This window comes from Neopelma chrysocephalum, unplaced genomic scaffold (genome assembly GCF_003984885.1).
Source record: "Neopelma chrysocephalum unplaced genomic scaffold, ASM398488v2 Primary Assembly neopelma1_124, whole genome shotgun sequence".
NCBI classification, from domain to species: domain Eukaryota; kingdom Metazoa; phylum Chordata; class Aves; order Passeriformes; family Pipridae; genus Neopelma; species Neopelma chrysocephalum.
The window spans coordinates 571,256-586,877 of NW_020897786.1; the positions used below are offsets into that span (position 1 = coordinate 571,256).

The 15,622-nt window shown below is 59.3% G+C and overlaps 3 protein-coding genes across 7 annotated transcripts in view; 2 read left to right on the forward strand and 1 right to left on the reverse strand.

The window, feature by feature from the left end:
• Positions 1-7,205, forward strand: part of CSNK1G1 (casein kinase 1 gamma 1) — an 82,228-nt gene extending 75,023 nt beyond the window's left edge. For 3 of the 4 annotated variants that reach the window (XM_027698116.1, XM_027698117.1, XM_027698120.1), the window contains 2 exons: positions 970-993; positions 3,961-7,205. In XM_027698116.1, the coding sequence (XP_027553917.1) occupies positions 970-993; positions 3,961-4,015 (79 nt within the window). In that variant the 3' untranslated portion in view covers positions 4,016-7,205. The remainder of the gene's footprint in view (positions 1-969; positions 994-3,960) is intronic. The other variant, XM_027698119.1, reaches the window with a different exon arrangement.
• A 1,388-nt stretch (positions 7,206-8,593) lies between these two features.
• On the forward strand, positions 8,594-10,763 carry PPIB (peptidylprolyl isomerase B). Its single transcript, XM_027698121.1, has 5 exons — positions 8,594-8,861; positions 9,386-9,499; positions 9,630-9,723; positions 10,098-10,282; positions 10,415-10,763. The coding sequence occupies exons 1-5, from the start codon at positions 8,706-8,708 to the stop codon at positions 10,535-10,537; spliced, it is 672 nt and encodes a 223-aa protein (XP_027553922.1). The 5' UTR covers positions 8,594-8,705; the 3' UTR covers positions 10,538-10,763.
• Positions 10,764-10,923: 160 nt separating this feature from the next.
• SNX22 (sorting nexin 22) lies at positions 10,924-15,493 on the reverse strand. 2 transcript variants are annotated; one of them, XM_027698123.1, is made up of 6 exons: positions 15,411-15,493; positions 12,049-12,132; positions 11,834-11,938; positions 11,671-11,765; positions 11,459-11,526; positions 10,924-11,329 (listed from the first exon to the last, which is right to left on the reverse strand). In XM_027698123.1, the coding sequence occupies exons 1-6, from the start codon at positions 15,477-15,479 to the stop codon at positions 11,244-11,246; spliced, it is 507 nt and encodes a 168-aa protein (XP_027553924.1). In that variant the 5' UTR covers positions 15,480-15,493; the 3' UTR covers positions 10,924-11,243. The 2 variants fall into 2 exon arrangements, with proteins under 2 accessions (XP_027553924.1, XP_027553923.1); XM_027698122.1 differs by having other exon boundaries at positions 11,459-11,529.
• Between the last annotated feature and the right edge of the window lie 129 nt (positions 15,494-15,622).

Genomic DNA, 15,622 nt, shown 5'->3' on the forward strand with positions numbered 1-15,622 from the left:
GGGCACATTGTCACTCTTAACAGTTCTGATACAAAAACCCAGTGCAAGGAAGGACCAGGAACACCTCCAGCCCATGTTCCTGCAGTGAGGTCAGTGTCCAGACCCCCCTCCATGTACAGGGGAGACATCAAGGCAGGTGGGAAGGAGCTTGGAGAGCTGTGCTGCCCAGGCCCTGTCCCTCAGGGACATGGAGCTAGCCTGTCTCTCTCCAGCCCTTGTTTGTGTGCTCCCAAATTGGTTTTGGCAGTGCTGGGAAGCAGAGCATAAGCTGCTTTGCACTGACAGCTCTGGGGTCTATTGTAATTCCCAAGCATAGTCCTCTTCGTTCCGCTTGCCACGGGGAGCACTGGCTTCATCTTTCCTCACATCAGAGGATCAGAAATCCCCTCAGGCACATGAGAAGGGCAAAGGACTTTGGGATTGTGCTCTGCAACAAAGTGTGCTGGAGAGAGCTGGCAGGAGCTGGAGCTGGGCTCTGTGTTTTGACACAATGTGCAAGAGCAGAAGGGGCTTTCCCTGGCATTCCAGAGGGCAGAGCTGTGCCAGTGCTTCTGCCAGTGGTGTGCTGGAGAAAAGCTCCTGATCCCAGACATGGATTCTGCTGGAGGGCAGATTCCAGGTGTAGATCCATCATCAGGCCCTGCTGTTGCTGGAGCTGCAGGGCACAAGAGCAGATGGTGGCCCGGAGTCGCTTTCTGATCCCAGCCTCAGATAAGAACCTGATGGGGCTGGTACTTCCATGGCAAACAGGGGGAAGGTGGAAAAACCCCTGGAGAAGGTGGCGGCTGTCAGCGGCACCACAGCGAGGGCAGAGGTGGTGTGAGGGCTGGGGCGGGCGGTGGGCAGGCCTGGTGTGTGTCTGCCTCTGCACTGCATGTTTGCATGGCTGCGGTGACTCGCTTCCATCCCACCTCTGTGAACTAATCGCTCTTTCTTCCTTTCTGTGTTTTTTCTCTACACTCTCTGTAGCTGCCTGAAAATGCTCAACTTGTGGTGAGTCCCTCTCTCCAGTCCACATGCAAGGGGGAGCGGACCAGACTAGACTGGGGTTGGCAAAACCAAACCCACCAAACCCTAAAAAAGCACAAAATCAAAGCCAACCCAGAGCTGTTTTGATTTTAGGGCCACATGCAATACTGGGGAGGGTGTGGGCTGTGTCCGAGCGGCCACACTAGGCCGAGCAATTCGGCTGATCTCTGAACACATGAATGTAAAATCAGACTTTAATCTTCTCCTATTTGGCTTTCTATCTCCCCTAAACGTTTATGTCCCTGAGCAGATGATGCCTGATGGAGTTGGGCAGAGTTGGGACCAGGCTTGCTGGGCCTCTTGCAGGAATTCCTCACGCAGACGATTATGGAGAGAAAACCCTGTGCTGGGTATCCTGGGGAGGCAGTTGCTTCCTTGGAGAGTCTCCTCTGGAGAAGCACAGGCCAGAGAGGTTGGAAAGACAAGATTATGGAGTCCTCATTAGTGACAGAGCCCCTGCTTGGAGAGAGTGGGTGGGAGGCAGCTCCTTTTCAGCCAGCTGAGGTGCAGGTGAATGGACATCTCCAGGAAAGAAGGGATGGAAGGGTTGGGATAGCACTGGTCCAAGCCCAGCTCAGGGCTTTATCAGGGTTTCGAAGCTGCAGCTGTAGCATCCCAGCCGCAGGTTGTCCCATGGAGATGTTCCCTCCCTCCTTGCCCCTTGGGGAAGCCACATACCCAGTAAGCAGGGGACCATGAGGAATTTGTATCTCAGGGAGGGCTGATGGGTGGAAATGGCCCTAGAGCGAGGGGACCAGGCCCGTGTGCTGTGAGGAATGTCCTTGTTGGATGGGAGACTGACTGCCTCTGCCCTGCTCTCCATAGGCATCACCTCCAATACCTCTGGCATCTCTGGCTTCTCTGTATGTCGTAGTCTGGGGCTGTTCTCTTGGGCATCGTCTGCATGCAGAGAGATCACGTTCTGTAATTGTCAGCCTGCCTTAGTCTTTTATTTTGGTGTTTTGCCTCTGCCTGTCTGAACTGCCAGGATTTCCTTTCCTGAACCCTTCCCTGGACCTCTGAGTAAGAGCCTAAAAAGACAGTCATAAGGAAAAACAGCCAGATGTCAGTCAGCTCCCTTTGTTGGGTACCCAAGGAGTCGAGTGCTGCTCAGCCTCTTCTTCCCTTACCCGCTGCATGCAAAACCATCACTCGTGCATCCTCCATCCTCTCTCCCCATGACCTTCCCCCTTACCCACCATTGCCCATGTCATGAAGGAAGGTGGCTGCTGTGGGAGAAAAATACTGCGACAGGTTAAAGCAGGAGGAGGGGGCAGATGGCCTGGGACAACAAAACACAAGAGCTGTCCTGGGGTGTGGGTTCCAGCCTGGGCCAGGGGGGCTGCAGGCGGCACATACACCTCAGGATGGGTGGGCAGTGATGGAGGCTCCTGCAAGAACAAGGGCTTGGCATTTCTCCTCATCCCACCTCCAAACTGGGCCTGGTCAGGAACCTTAAGACAAACCATGGACGTTTTTCTCCTGGCCCTTAGTCTGTGCGGTGGGAGGAGTCCCTCTTGTGGGCCCTGTGGGGGCTCTCCCACAGGGTTTTGTGGCAGGGATTTGCTCTCCTCAACAGACAATCCATGCTCACAGCGGGGTGGTGGTCACCCATCACTTTTGCACCCCATAGAAAGGCTCATGCCCCAGGGACAAGCACCTTCGGGGTGCGAGTAGGAATGAATCTGTTCCTCCAACTCTGAGAGGATGGAGGTGTAACGCCACCATTCCACAAAGGACCCAGCGGAAAATAGTTTGGAGAAGTTGTTACAGTGGTTTTGAATGTTTTTAGTCTGTTGGTAACAGATGATTGTGGGAGAAAATGGTCTTTGCATCTTCACATTTGCCTGCCAGAGTTCAAGAAATGTTTGGACAACGCTCTCAGGCACACGGTGGGATTCTTGGGGGTGTCCTGTGCAGAGCCAAGAGCTGGATTCAATGATCCTTGTGGGTCCCTTCCAAGTCAGGATCTTCTATGATTCTGTGGTCTACTCTGACTGCTTAGCTAGGCATCCCTTCCACCAGCCTGGAAGAGCAGTCTTCCAGCATCACCCAGACTTCTCCAGAGGTGGCTGTCCTGGCACATGGAGAAAGACATGTATCTCAGGAGAACTCGCACAGAACAAGCACCTGTGCAGAGTATTCCTGGCAGTGGGCTGAGGGCAGGAAGATAGATACACCTTCAGCGCCAAGGGATTCTGTAGGAAGCCAGCAGGACTATAGGATCTGGGTGGCTGCTCCCAGTGTATCCCACAGGGAACCCATCACTCCTCATGGTGCAGCTGTGTTGGGCGTTCCTCTCCCCACCTCAGCCTCCACTCTCCATCCTTCTTGCTTCCCCTAATCCCCGGGCCTGTGCACCTCCCTCGCATCAGATGGGGAAAGAAGCAGGGGTTCTGCATCCTGGCACTGAGTGATTGATCCGATGTGGAAGCTCTGGTGAAAGGTTCAGTAAACAAACCTGGTCCCAGAGCCAAGGTCTCTTTGGAACTTGTCTTTTTAGTGAACGGTGGTGGAAACCATGTGTCTCATGGCTGGGAAGAGCAGCCAGGGCTCGCTGTCCCAGTCCGCTTCCTCTGTCGGACAGAGGGAACAGAGCACCTGGATACTGTTTTACTGCTTTCCCAGATGGCTCCTTGTGTTCCTGCCCCCGTAAAGCCTTGGGAGGGAGAAGCCCGGCCGGCTCAGGGGCCCGGTGGTGGATCCTCTCACCACGTGGCTCGCTGGTGGTCTCCCGGTCTGGGCTGGTGGGATCACCATCCACCAGCCCCTGCTGACCATTCCAGGGGCCGAAGGTGTGTCCGGGCCTGGCGAGCAGAGGTGCTGTTGCATGTGGCCAACACAGGGACCCCGGGGCGGTGTGGACTTTCTGGGGTTGCCGGGACTTGGTGCCGGGCATGGGGCTGACTCTCCTTGTCCTTTGTGTCCCAGGTGCTGCTGCTTCTTTAAGAGGAAACGGAAGAAGACGGCTCAGCGTCACAAGTGACCGGTGCCTCCTGGGCCTTGCAGGAACCACCGCGCCTGCAGCTCCTGCCCTGAATCACTGGAAGGGGCTTCTCTTTAGGGGGGAGGAGGAGGAGGAGGAGGCAGAGGAGGAAGAGAGAAAAACAAAACAAAACAAAAAAAAAATGAAACAAAAAAAACAAAACCAAGTGACATTTTAAACCAAAAAGAGAAGAAAACGTTCCAAAACAAACCACTCTGGGGTGGATCTGCTGAATGGTCTCCCTCGTTCACTCCAAGCCTGAAGCTCCTTTTGGGACCAGGACTGTGGCTGGCTCAGGTCTTGGTCGCCCTGGGAGGGGGGCTGGCTGGCTGACCCTCCTTCCCATTGTTTACGGCGAAGGCATCGTTCACGCAAACCTGAGGACTGTGCTTAGTTCCTGCTCACTTTCCTCCCCTCCCTCCCCTGCGCTCTATCTCCTCCTCCCTCCTTAATTAAGTGAAGAAATCCGATAGGCTTGATTGGCTGTCGAGAGGGCAGGAGGATGTGAGGCAGGCAGGAGAGTTGCTGGGAGAAGGGCCTGACCGCTGCAGCAGGAAGAGACAGGTTCCCTCTGCGGCTCCTTGGGAACAGTTACACTGTAATGTGCAAGCTGTGAGAAATTTGCAATCTACTGTTCCAGTTAGGGTTTTTTTTCCGGCTCCCTTGACACCTCCCTCCTCTGACGGTAACAGAGCAATGTGGATTGTTTTAAAGAAGCTGACGTCGTTGCACTTTTTATTATTTTTAGCATTTACAGATGCACATTGTATCTGTGGATCTCTCCGTGGCCGCGCCAGCGCAGGCAGACATCCAGCGGGGAAGACGGTGGATGCACAGAATGCCCTCGAGTGGGGATGTCCAGGATCCTCGTGCCAGGCTGGGGCTCCCGACGCCCGCCTTGGGGTGCATGCTGAGGAAAGCATACTTGAATTTCCACTCACCCTTCCTAGCTGCCGGTGAATGTCCCTTCCATGGTTTCCTATGCCGTGCCTGACCCAGCTGGCCGGGAGACGCGAGGCCGTCACCCGGCATTGGCAGGAGGGAGTGGCATCGGCTTTGCTGAGCCAGAGGAATTTGTGCTGGTTTAAGAGGTAGATCTGGATTGAGGTTCCTGGGAAGCAGCCGTTTCCCGAAGTGTGGGCAGCCAGGCAGCCCTCCCAAATCCCTCTGTGGGGTGGTTGTGAATCTTCTGTGAGAACACCTTAGCAGGAGCAAAGCTTCCCTGGCAGGGAGAGGATACTTCATGCCTTAACACTGATCCCATCTCCCGATGGTCAGATAGGTTTGACTGGAATAGCCTTCATGTCCTCTCCATGAGCGCGGGGCCAGGCACAGGGGACACCGTCCCACCCCCCGGAGCAGCCACGGTTCTCCTGCACCACTTTGAGCCAAACCAATAGCAAGGAAAGGGCTTGGGGCACTCTGCACACCCATAAAAACAAGGAAATCTTGCCTCCTGCTGCAGTGTTTCCCAAATCACAGGAGGCTGAGGCTGCCCAGGGGTTCCCAGAGAGGTGGCAGGGCTGTGGGAGAACTCGAGCAGCTGTTGGGAACGTTGTGAATAAGCTCCTTGGACTTAGTCTTTCGATATATGACACCAGACCAGACAGGGACTGTTCACTTGAGGGACTTGCTTGTCATAAACTCGGGCCTGGCTCACCCCAAAATCCTGGAGAGCATGAAGGGAGGAAAGGGAGAGACTAGATCTCATTATCTTTTATTTGTTTTAATGATGATCTGCATAGCTTGGAGTTCACAGAGTGGCATTCCCAGGAGGTTCAGTTCCCCAGGCTGGGCAGAAGTGGGCATAGAGGGCAGGAGATCACCCCAGGCAGGGAGCTCTGGGCTTGCTCCTCGTGCATCCCTGAGACAGGCAGGACACTGGTTAGAGCAGAAAGGCCTCGCTCCTCACCGGGATCCCCCCGGGGTGTCTCTTGGCCATGTTCTCTCCATGCCTTATCCCAAGGAGCTCTCAGCTCACACATGCACCCCTTTGTCCCTTTGCAAAGCGCTTTCCTCCAGCTGTGCTGTGGGCCAGGGCAGGGAGGAGGCAGGAAGGGGACTCCTCACCTCCTGCCGGGACATTCACCCTCTCGTCCCTTCCTGCCAGAGGGAGGACAGGGACCGTGGCCATGTTCCACCTTTCTCTTCCCGAACTCCTCTGCTGCCAGGGGCTCCCAGGAGCCCCATGTCTCTGGCACAGGTGTTCCCCTCTCTGCTGTAGGAAACCATGGTTTGGCGTCTTGGGAAGAGGGTCCATGGGCATGGGAGCTCCTCGGGAGCCGCCCTGCCTGCTGCAGATGGAGCCAGGCCCTGAGACACTTCTGTTGCTGCCCTCCCAAGCCCCACTAAGTGCCTGTCACCAGAACTCGATTCCTTCTGCATCTCCTGCCGTGTTTGGTCATTCCTTGCTGCCTCCACTCAAGGAGCAGCTTGTAGTTGCAGCATATGTAAGTGTTTGCAGGGTGAGGGAGGGCGGGGGGGAAAAGGGCCATCTCAACAGGTTTTGTTCTTAAATGTTTTTGGTTTCTTTCAGTTTTTTGTTTTTTGTTTTTTTTTTTTAAGTGAATGTATTTGATTGTTTAGAAATTTTCCTGACCTTGGTTTTAAGTGGGTTGGTTTGAAAGCTGTTTCATAGTGACCCACTACGGCTTCTCTCCAGAGATATGATGTTCTTTTAATCCTACAATGATGTGTTTGTAGGGGAGGACTGTCCCCCCACGGCATGCTGGTAATGCTCACTTGTACCAAGCCCTCTTGCACTATAATCGTACGTTGGACTCTTCAAAAAAAAAAAAAAAGGGCAAAGATGTGGGGTGGCTTTTTAACAAAAAATTAAAAAAAAAAAAAGGCAAATAAAGCAAGTTAACAGCAAGTTCCGTTCTTGAGGGAACCGCTGTCCCCAGGGAGCTCAGAGGTGATGAGGAGATGCAGCCAGACTGAGCCAGCCATGCTGTGGTAGGACGCAGGGCATTAACCTGGGCAAACCCTCCTCTCCTTGCTGGGAGCGGTCAGAGCGGAGAAACCCTGGGGTTGGAGGGGAGGGGGCTCTCTGGGGGCTCCCTGGGGGTTGGGCTGGTCTCCGACGTGTCTCTCTGCGGCTCAGCCCGCCAACGTTGCGATGCAGTCTTCTGAGGTATCAAGTGAGATGATTATTATTTTTTTTTTTCAATAAAACATTGCACTGCTGCATTGTTCTCCATGAATAGACGTATTTATTACCTCAGCCTGAGCACAGCGCTTGTGTTTTGTCTTCCTTTGGCTCTGCTGGGCACTGAGCCCTCTTTGGAGGAGACAGTGCACGGGGTGGGACCTGGCGGGACCCTCTCAACAACTTCGTGTTGAGCCATGGATGTTTTGGCCCCACAGAGCTTGGCCAAGGTGTGGTGGCACTGATTTCCCTTCTCACTGTGCCTGCACATTGGCAGTTCAGCTGTCCTGGGTAATGGGATGCCTTGTCCTCGGGCAGCCCTTGAGAGGGACCACAGGGAAAGGGGTGCTGGGACCTGCCCGCCTCACCTCTTCCCCTGGCAAGACTGAAGAGTGGGTCAGGCTGTGGGATAAAAACTGAAAAAGGGAGTGAGAGAAGCCCAAGTTCCTCTTAAATAGCAGGAGTGACCAGGCTGGAAGCACACAGGAGTTGCAGCTTTGCACCGTCACTGCCCATGGCAGGAGTTGGACTTTTAAAGGTCCTTTCCAACCCAAACCAATCTGTGATTACAAGTCCTGGAGTTAGTTGAATATGTGGGGATTACGTTTTTATTTAGTGTCAGGTCTGGGTCAGCGTCAGTCCCCCAAAAGACAAACCTCAGAGGTGAAGTCGCAGGTTCTAAGGGCCAGGGAGGAGATGCTTGGGGTTCGTATCCTTGCCAGAGCACCCGTATCCCAAAAACCAATTTTTGGGAACAGGCAATGAGAGCTCATACTAAAAAAGCTACATTTAAGGCTAGGGAGTGGGGAAAAAAGTGTCCCAAGAGCGATCCCAGCGTAGAGCAGGTTCCAAGCACGGGAACATCGTTCAAGTGCTCTCCCTGTGTGGGGACAGTGACACCTGCTCCAAAGGTGCTGTTTGGCTCTCGGGTGGCATCTTTATAACGCCGTTCTGTTCACTGACACTGACTCGCAGCCATTTGGCTGCACCGGGGCACGGCTCGGCCTCCCGGGGGGATCAAGCGCTCCTTTGTCTTGGCCGCTCAGTGTCCCCCTGCCCCTGGGGGCACTGGACCCGGGGACACTGGGGACACTGGCACAGGGGACACCAGGGACACAACGGCCCCGGATCACCGGCTCGGGGGGACACCGGACACAGTGGCCTTGGGGACACCGGCCCAGGGGGATGTACGGGCCTCGGGGGGGGGAACACCGGGACACACCAGCCCCGGCTGCCCTCACACCCCGCCCTCCGCTCTCCGGCCGCCATTGGCCGCCGTCACCCCCTCGGCCCCGCCCCTCTCCCGCCTTCTTCCCTACGGCGTCCAATCATCCGCCAGCCCACTATTGATTGACAGCGCCGCGGCCGCCCAGCGAGGGGCAACGTGGCAGCTGCCCGCGCCCCGCCCGGCCGGAAGGTGCCACCTCCCCCCCCCTCGCGGCCGCTGTTGGTCGCGCCCGGGCGGGCGGAGCGGGCAGGCGGCAGCGAGGGCGGTACCACCGCGCGGCGCGGGTGGGGGTGCGCGGCGGGCGTGGCCGGATGCCGGCGGCGCGGCGGGCGCTGTGGCCGGGCTGCGAGCGGCGCAGGATGAAGGTGCTGGTGGCGGCGGCGGCGCTGGGCGCGGCCCTCCTGCTCCTGCTGCCCGCGGCCTCCCGCGCCGACGAGCGCAAGAAGGGGCCCAAGGTCACCGCCAAGGTCGGGGGGGGGCCGGGCCGGAGCCGGCGGGGGGGGCGCGGATGGGGCGGGGGAGGCCTGGACGGGGTTGTTGGGGTGAGGGGGGCCTGGGGCTGAGGGGGCCCGGATGGAAGGGAGGGGAGGGTGTGGTGGGAGGCCGTGAGGGAGGAGGGCTTGGGAGGGGCGGACACCTGGGATGAGGGGGATCTGGGATGGGCGGAGGAGGCCTGGGGGCAACTTGGCCCAGCTTGGGGGGAGCTGAGGTGAGGGAGGCCCAGCTTGGAGTGAGAAGGAAGGGCCGTGGGGTGAGGGGGGCCTAGATGGGGTGGGAGAGGCCTGGGCTGAAGGCCTGGGTTGGAGGAGCCCAGCTGAGATTGTGGGGTGAGGGGATGCAGGCAGGGAGGCGGGGGAGACCGGACCCAGTGAGATTTTGGGCCTGGTTGGACTGGATAAGTGGGACTTTTGAGAGGTGGGTTGGCCCAGGTTGGCCCAACAAGGTGAGTGTGGCTCCCTTGGTGTCCCCCTAACCTTCCTGCACCCCCAAGGTGTTCTTCGACCTGCGGATCGGGGAGGAGGACGTGGGCCGCGTTGTCATTGGGCTCTTTGGCAAGACGGTGCCCAAGACAGTGGAGAATTTTGTGGCATTGGCCACCGGAGAGGTGAGGGGCCCACGGCCCCCTGGGCCTCACCGGCCCCTGGGAGGCTCCTACTGACCTGGGGCAGTGCTGGGTGCAGGGAGCTCTGGGCCATCCCTTTGCCTCACTCCGTGTTCTACCTCCCCACCTCCAGAAAGGATTTGGCTTCAAGGGCAGCAAGTTCCACCGTGTGATCAAGGACTTCATGATCCAGGGAGGAGACTTCACCCGCGGTGATGGCACTGGAGGTAACTTGGCCCATGCCAGCCCATGGATCCAGCCACTGTCTGGGAGTGAAGCAGAAGCCACATTCCCAACACCTGCCTGGCTGCCCTGGGACCAGTGTGGAGCTGGAGCAGTGGAGGAATGAGTGGACATGGAGCTCATAGAGACCTGGCCTCAGAGCAGAGCGGGGTGCTGGGGTAACTGGGGTGCTGGGACCCTCCTGCTCTGGTCCCTGGGGGCATGACCCTCCTTGCCCAGCTCATGAGGGGCTTCCAGCTCCCTCCAGCAGCCCATAGCTCATGGTTCCCTGTGGCATTGGTGTTCATCCCCACTGTGGAAGTGCTCATTCCCCCACCACCATCATCACCCCAACGCTGCTTTTTGTCCCCACACTTAGGAAAAAGCATCTATGGGGACCGTTTCCCTGATGAGAACTTCAAGCTGAAGCACTACGGGCCGGGCTGGGTGAGCATGGCCAACGCTGGCAAGGACACCAACGGCTCCCAGTTCTTCATCACCACCGTGAAGACGCCGTGGCTGGACGGGAAGCATGTGGTGTTTGGCAAAGTGCTGGAGGGCATGGTGAGGACCCAGGGGGAAAAGGGGGCCAGGGACTGGGCAGGCGAATGGGCTGGGAGGCACCTGGAGAGGGACAGGGGTTGACCAAGCTGGCTCTGCCTGTGTGTCCCACTCTCACACCTCTCCTCCACCCAGGACGTGGTGCGGAAGGTGGAGAACACGAAGACCGACAGCCGGGACAAGCCCCTAAAGGATGTTGCCATCGTTGACTGCGGCACCATCGAGGTGGAGAAGCCTTTTGCCATCGCCAAAGAGTGAGGGACCAGTGGGGTGGCAGGGCCAGCACCGGGGACCTGTTGGGGCATGAGGGGCCACGGGCCTGGGGCTGCCCCGCTCCTGGGGCGGGGGAGCAGCCACGGGGTCCTGCTGTGTCCCACTGCCCAGGCCCCTCTCCCAGCCAGTGGGATGGGGCACGGGCTCCTCTTCCATCACTTTTGTAAGAAGCACATGCTCCAATAAATGTGACCAATGTGTTTTTTAAAGAGCTGCCTCTCTCCTACCTTCAGGGGGGTGCAGATCCCTTCCCATCCCTCACCTGTGTGCAGCCCTCAGCCTTCCATCTCCCTTCTTCCGCATCCCATCCAGCTGGGAGCAGTGCCACAGTTGGCCCCAGGTTTGCTTCACAGAATTCCACAGCACAGCACTTTGCCAGGCAGTGAAATCCAAGAGATTTATTGCACCAAAGCCCAGATGCAGAGTGGTTTTCCAGCACAGTTCTGCATCCAAAGGCTCCAACCACAACCCCAAAATATCGGGAAGAAGGCAGAGCTCCTACTCTCTCAGAAAAGGTGGTGGGATGGTGGTGGGAGAGCAGCTGTGGCTCCCACCGTCCCCTTGGGTCCTCCCATCCAGTTTTCCTGCCCCAGTCCAGTGGGGAGGAGTCATTTCCACCACAGGGATCCTTTCCTCACCACTGCAACCCTGGGAGCTGGGTGGGTGCCTGGGAGCCTGGCATTCCAGGGGCTCAAGGCACTGCCTGGCCAGGGCTGCAGCTCGGGGGGAGGTAAAGGCCTTGCAGGACCCCAGTGAGGACAGTGTTGGGGAGCAGATCTGCAAGGAGAGGGGGGAGCTGGAGCAGCTGGTTCCCTCCTGAGCCCCATTAAAGGAAAAACATCTTTTAGGGACCCAGGAGAGCCTTTTGGAGGTTTTGGGGACCTTCTCCGTGGTCCTGCTCCTTACCAGTGTCACCTGGCCCCACGTATGGATCAGAGCAGAAGCCGATGACAGGGCGCTGGGAAGGCAGGAGTCTGCTGCCATGGGAGAGGGGATATCAGCCCCTAGCCTGTCCCTATCATCCCCAACCCCGTGTCTGGGGGTGCTTCACACAGGTCAGGGGGATGATCCCAGTGCCGTACGGGATAACCCTGGTACCGGCAGAACTCATTACTCACGAGGGGCTGCTGGCCTTGGGGTCCTGCTGGCACCGCCGCACCTTCAGGAAGTCCAGCACATCCTGGGGCAGCTCCTTGTTGTGGTACAGGACACCCTACCGTGGCCCAGGACAGGTCAGCACCCCAAAAAACCCACCCCACCCCACCGCTGCGTGCACCTCACCCGCAGGTAGAGCTCCAGGCCCTGCCGGCGCTGCTCCAGCGCTTTGGGCATCCAGTGGGGGACATGGCGTGGGGGGAAGTCGGGCACCTTGCAGGTCTTCTTGATCTGGGATGAAGTGTGGAGGACATCAGGGCAATATGGGCCAGGGAGGATGAGGCTGAGCCTCCTCATGTCCCCTCTCTGTGTCCCCTTCCAGCAGAGCCAGGGGGTCTCACCCGTTTGTGTAGTGCCTGGAACTCACTGTAGCGCTTGGTCACCGTGTGCCGCCGGCCATCGCACAGCACCTCCACCCGGAACACCTGCAACGGGGGCAGACCTCATCAGCCTCATCCTCACCAGCCTCACCCTCACCAGCCTCACATCATCATTCTCACCGGCCTCATCATTCTCACCATCCCCATCATCCTTACCATCGTCATCATCCTCTTCCTTACTGTCCTCATCATCTTCACTATCCTTATTGTCCTCACCATCCTCATCATCCTCACCATCCTCATCCTCACCATCCCCATCATCCTCCCAGGGAAGGCAGGAGCCCCCAGTTCACACACACACTCCCCACCTAGGGAGGGTACTTTGGAATCTCTACCCCCTCCCACTGTCCAGGACAGGCAAAGACTTCCAGCCTCTCGGGTAGACTCCCACATCTCCGGGGGCAGATGAGGTCACCATGGGAGCAGGCAGGAACCCCCAAAAGCAGATGGGACACCCCCTCCCAGATCAATCAGGAAGGTGTGACAGCCTGGGGTTGGTTTGATATCCCACCCCTCACCAAACCCCAGGGCAGTCAGGACCCCTGAGGCTGGCAGTGACCTTCACCCCCTGGGGCATGTGGTGACACCAGGGAGGGGCACATGGGGACCTCCAACTGCTGGGACGGGGATAAAAACCACCCTTCCCCAAGGCAGGTGAGGTTCCCCCCACCTGGGAACAGTCATGGACCTCCACCCCCTGGGGCAGGCAGGGGACCCTGCTCTTTCCCCATGGGGCCAGAGGGAACCCCCAGACCAGGGGTTCCCCACCCTCCATTCCCCAGGATCAGTGGGAATCCCCCAGCCAGGGACATCCAGTGCCTTCAAGGGTGGAATGTCCCCAGGCAGACACCCCTGAGGACATACAGGGACCTCCACCCCATGGTGCCACAGGGTAACCCCTGAGCCAAGATACAAGGGCAGAGGGCCCACCTCAGTAGGGAACCCTGTGTGGACCCTTGCCCAGCACCCCCTGGGCCAAGGACCCCATCCCCTCCCTTTCAAGGGCTGTGTGTCCCCCTTCCCAAGCAGGGATCCATGGGGATCTAACTGGGGACCTCCACTCCCCCAGGCAGATGGTCCCATCTGCCCCTCTCTCCCCACTACCCCCCCGCTCCCCTAGACAGGTAGGACCCCTGAGAGCCAGCAGGACCGCTGGGGGCAGGCAGGAACCCCCCCAAACTCTTGGAGCATGTGGGGATGTCCAGGTGGACATGTTAGGACCCCACACCCCCCTAGACCATTCAAGGCAGGCTGGGACCCTCATCCCCAGGACAGAGGGTCCACTCAGAAGCAGACAGGGACCCACCAACTCCCTGGGGCCAGAGGGACTTCCCCCAGGGCAGAGGGACACCCCCTTTTCAGAGCAGAGGGTGCCCCACTCTCAACAGGGCCACAGGGCATTTGGGGTCCCCCAAACTCTGGGACAGGTGGAGACAAACCTCATCTCCCCGGCCAATGGGAACCCTCTGTGGGGGAAACAGGGGCAACCAGGAGCCAACAGGAGACACCACCACCACCACCAAGGGCCAGTAGGAATCCCCCAGGTCAGCAGGAATCCCCCCCCTTTCAAACACAGAGGGTCCCCAGGCAGGGACCTCAACCTCTGGTGACCCCCCAGGACAGAGACACCCCAGTGACCCCCTCCAGCAAGGACCAGGGGGGCAGCTGGGGACCTCTACACTGGGGCACCTCAGGCAGGGAGGCACCCTGGGGATGGGGGGGACATCCAACCTCCTGAGCAAAGGGGGACCTTCCCCTCCCTGCCCCAGGATCGTCATCCCCAAGGGCAGATGGGGACACCCAGCTACTCCCTGGGGACAGAGGGGACCCCTCGGGCCACGGACCCCATGGTTCAGGGGTAGAGAGTGCACTGGCAGGGACCACCCCCCCCCCCCCGAGATACTTAGGGGAAGGACACACCCGCACCTCAGTGGCAGAGGGGGTGACAAGGACTCTCCCAAAGAACAGAGGGGACACACTCTCACCAGGGACACTCTTTCCCCATCCCTTCCATGGGTAGAGGGTCAGTGTCATTTCCCCCTACACCCCCACCCGGCAGGGATCCCCTGGATGCAGGCAGGGACTGCCACTCCTGTGCATTTGGGGACATCCTGGTGGGGAGGGGTGGTACTTCGTGACATCTCACCCCCGGGGCAGATGAAGGACACACATGCCTGGGGCAGATGGGTGCTCATGCCTGGGCAGACAGGGACCCTCCTACCCCTCTGGGGCCAGAGGGGATCCCTCTGGGTAGAGGGCAGAGGAACACCCCCAATTTCAAGGGCAGAGGGTGCTCCCGGCAGGGACCCAGCACAGGCAGAGACCTCCAGCCCGTGGGGCAGGTGGAGACTCCTCAGGGAACACTTAGGGACCTCCAGCCCCTGGGGCAGCGGGAGACAAACACCTCCCAGGAATACGTGGGGTTTCCTGTGGGAACTTGGGGACCTCCAGTCCCAGGGCAGGTGAGAGCACCCCGGGCAGACAGGTACCCCCCCCACCTACGGGGCCAGAGGACCGGAGCAGGGAACCCTCCTTTCAAAGGCAGAGGGTCTGTGCCCCTCGCCAGCAGGGACCCCTGGAGACAGGCAGGACCTCTACTCCTGGGGCAGGTGGGGGACCCCTGGAACCTTCAAACCCTGGGGCAGGAGAAGACAAATCCCCCGGAGGACGGGGGACTCCAGTCCCAGGGGATGTGGGGGCATGCCGGGAGAGATGGGGACTTCCCCAAGAGGGCACCCTCGGATCAGCTCCCCCACCACCACCAGCAGGGACCCCTGGGGCAGATGGGTCACTCCTGGGGACATTTGGGACTTCCAGACCCCGGGGCAGAGGGATACACGCCCATCCACTCTCCCCGGACAGACGGTAACCCCCATCCACGGGGGCAGAGGGGACTCCCAAACCAGGGACACCACCACCCCCCTTTCAAAGGTAGAGGGTCTGTGCCCCCCCAGGCAGGAACCTCCACTCCTGGGGCAGGTGGGGGACCCCTGAGGACACTTGGAGACCTTCAAACCCTGAGGCAGGAGGAGACAAATCCCCCGGAGCGCGGGGGACTCCAGTCCCAGGGCACGTGGGGCCATGCCGGGAGAGACGAGGACCCCCCACCAGGGACCCCCGAACTGGGCCCCCCTCCCTCCACCGGCAGGGACCCCTGGGGACACGCAGGGACCTCCTCTCCCGAGGCAGATGGGGAACCCTCGGGGACAACTGGGGACCTGCAAACCCCGGGGCAGAGGGAGACACCTCCCCCCTCCACCTTTCTTGGGCAGACGGGGACCCCCGTGGGCAGCCAAACCTCCACCCCCCGAGTCCCCGCTCACCGTGTGCGCCCTGTCGGGGCTGCGCGAAGCCGCCGCGGGTTCCGCCGCTGGGATAGAGACGGCGATCATGGCCCGGGGGGCTGGGGGGGGGGGCCGCGGGGCGGGGAAGGGCTGCGGGGCCGGGGAGGGACCGCCCCGAGCGCCCACAGCGGGGACACGGTCCCCAAAGCACACCGGGGAGGGTCCTGCGACCCCACATCCAGCACAAGGGG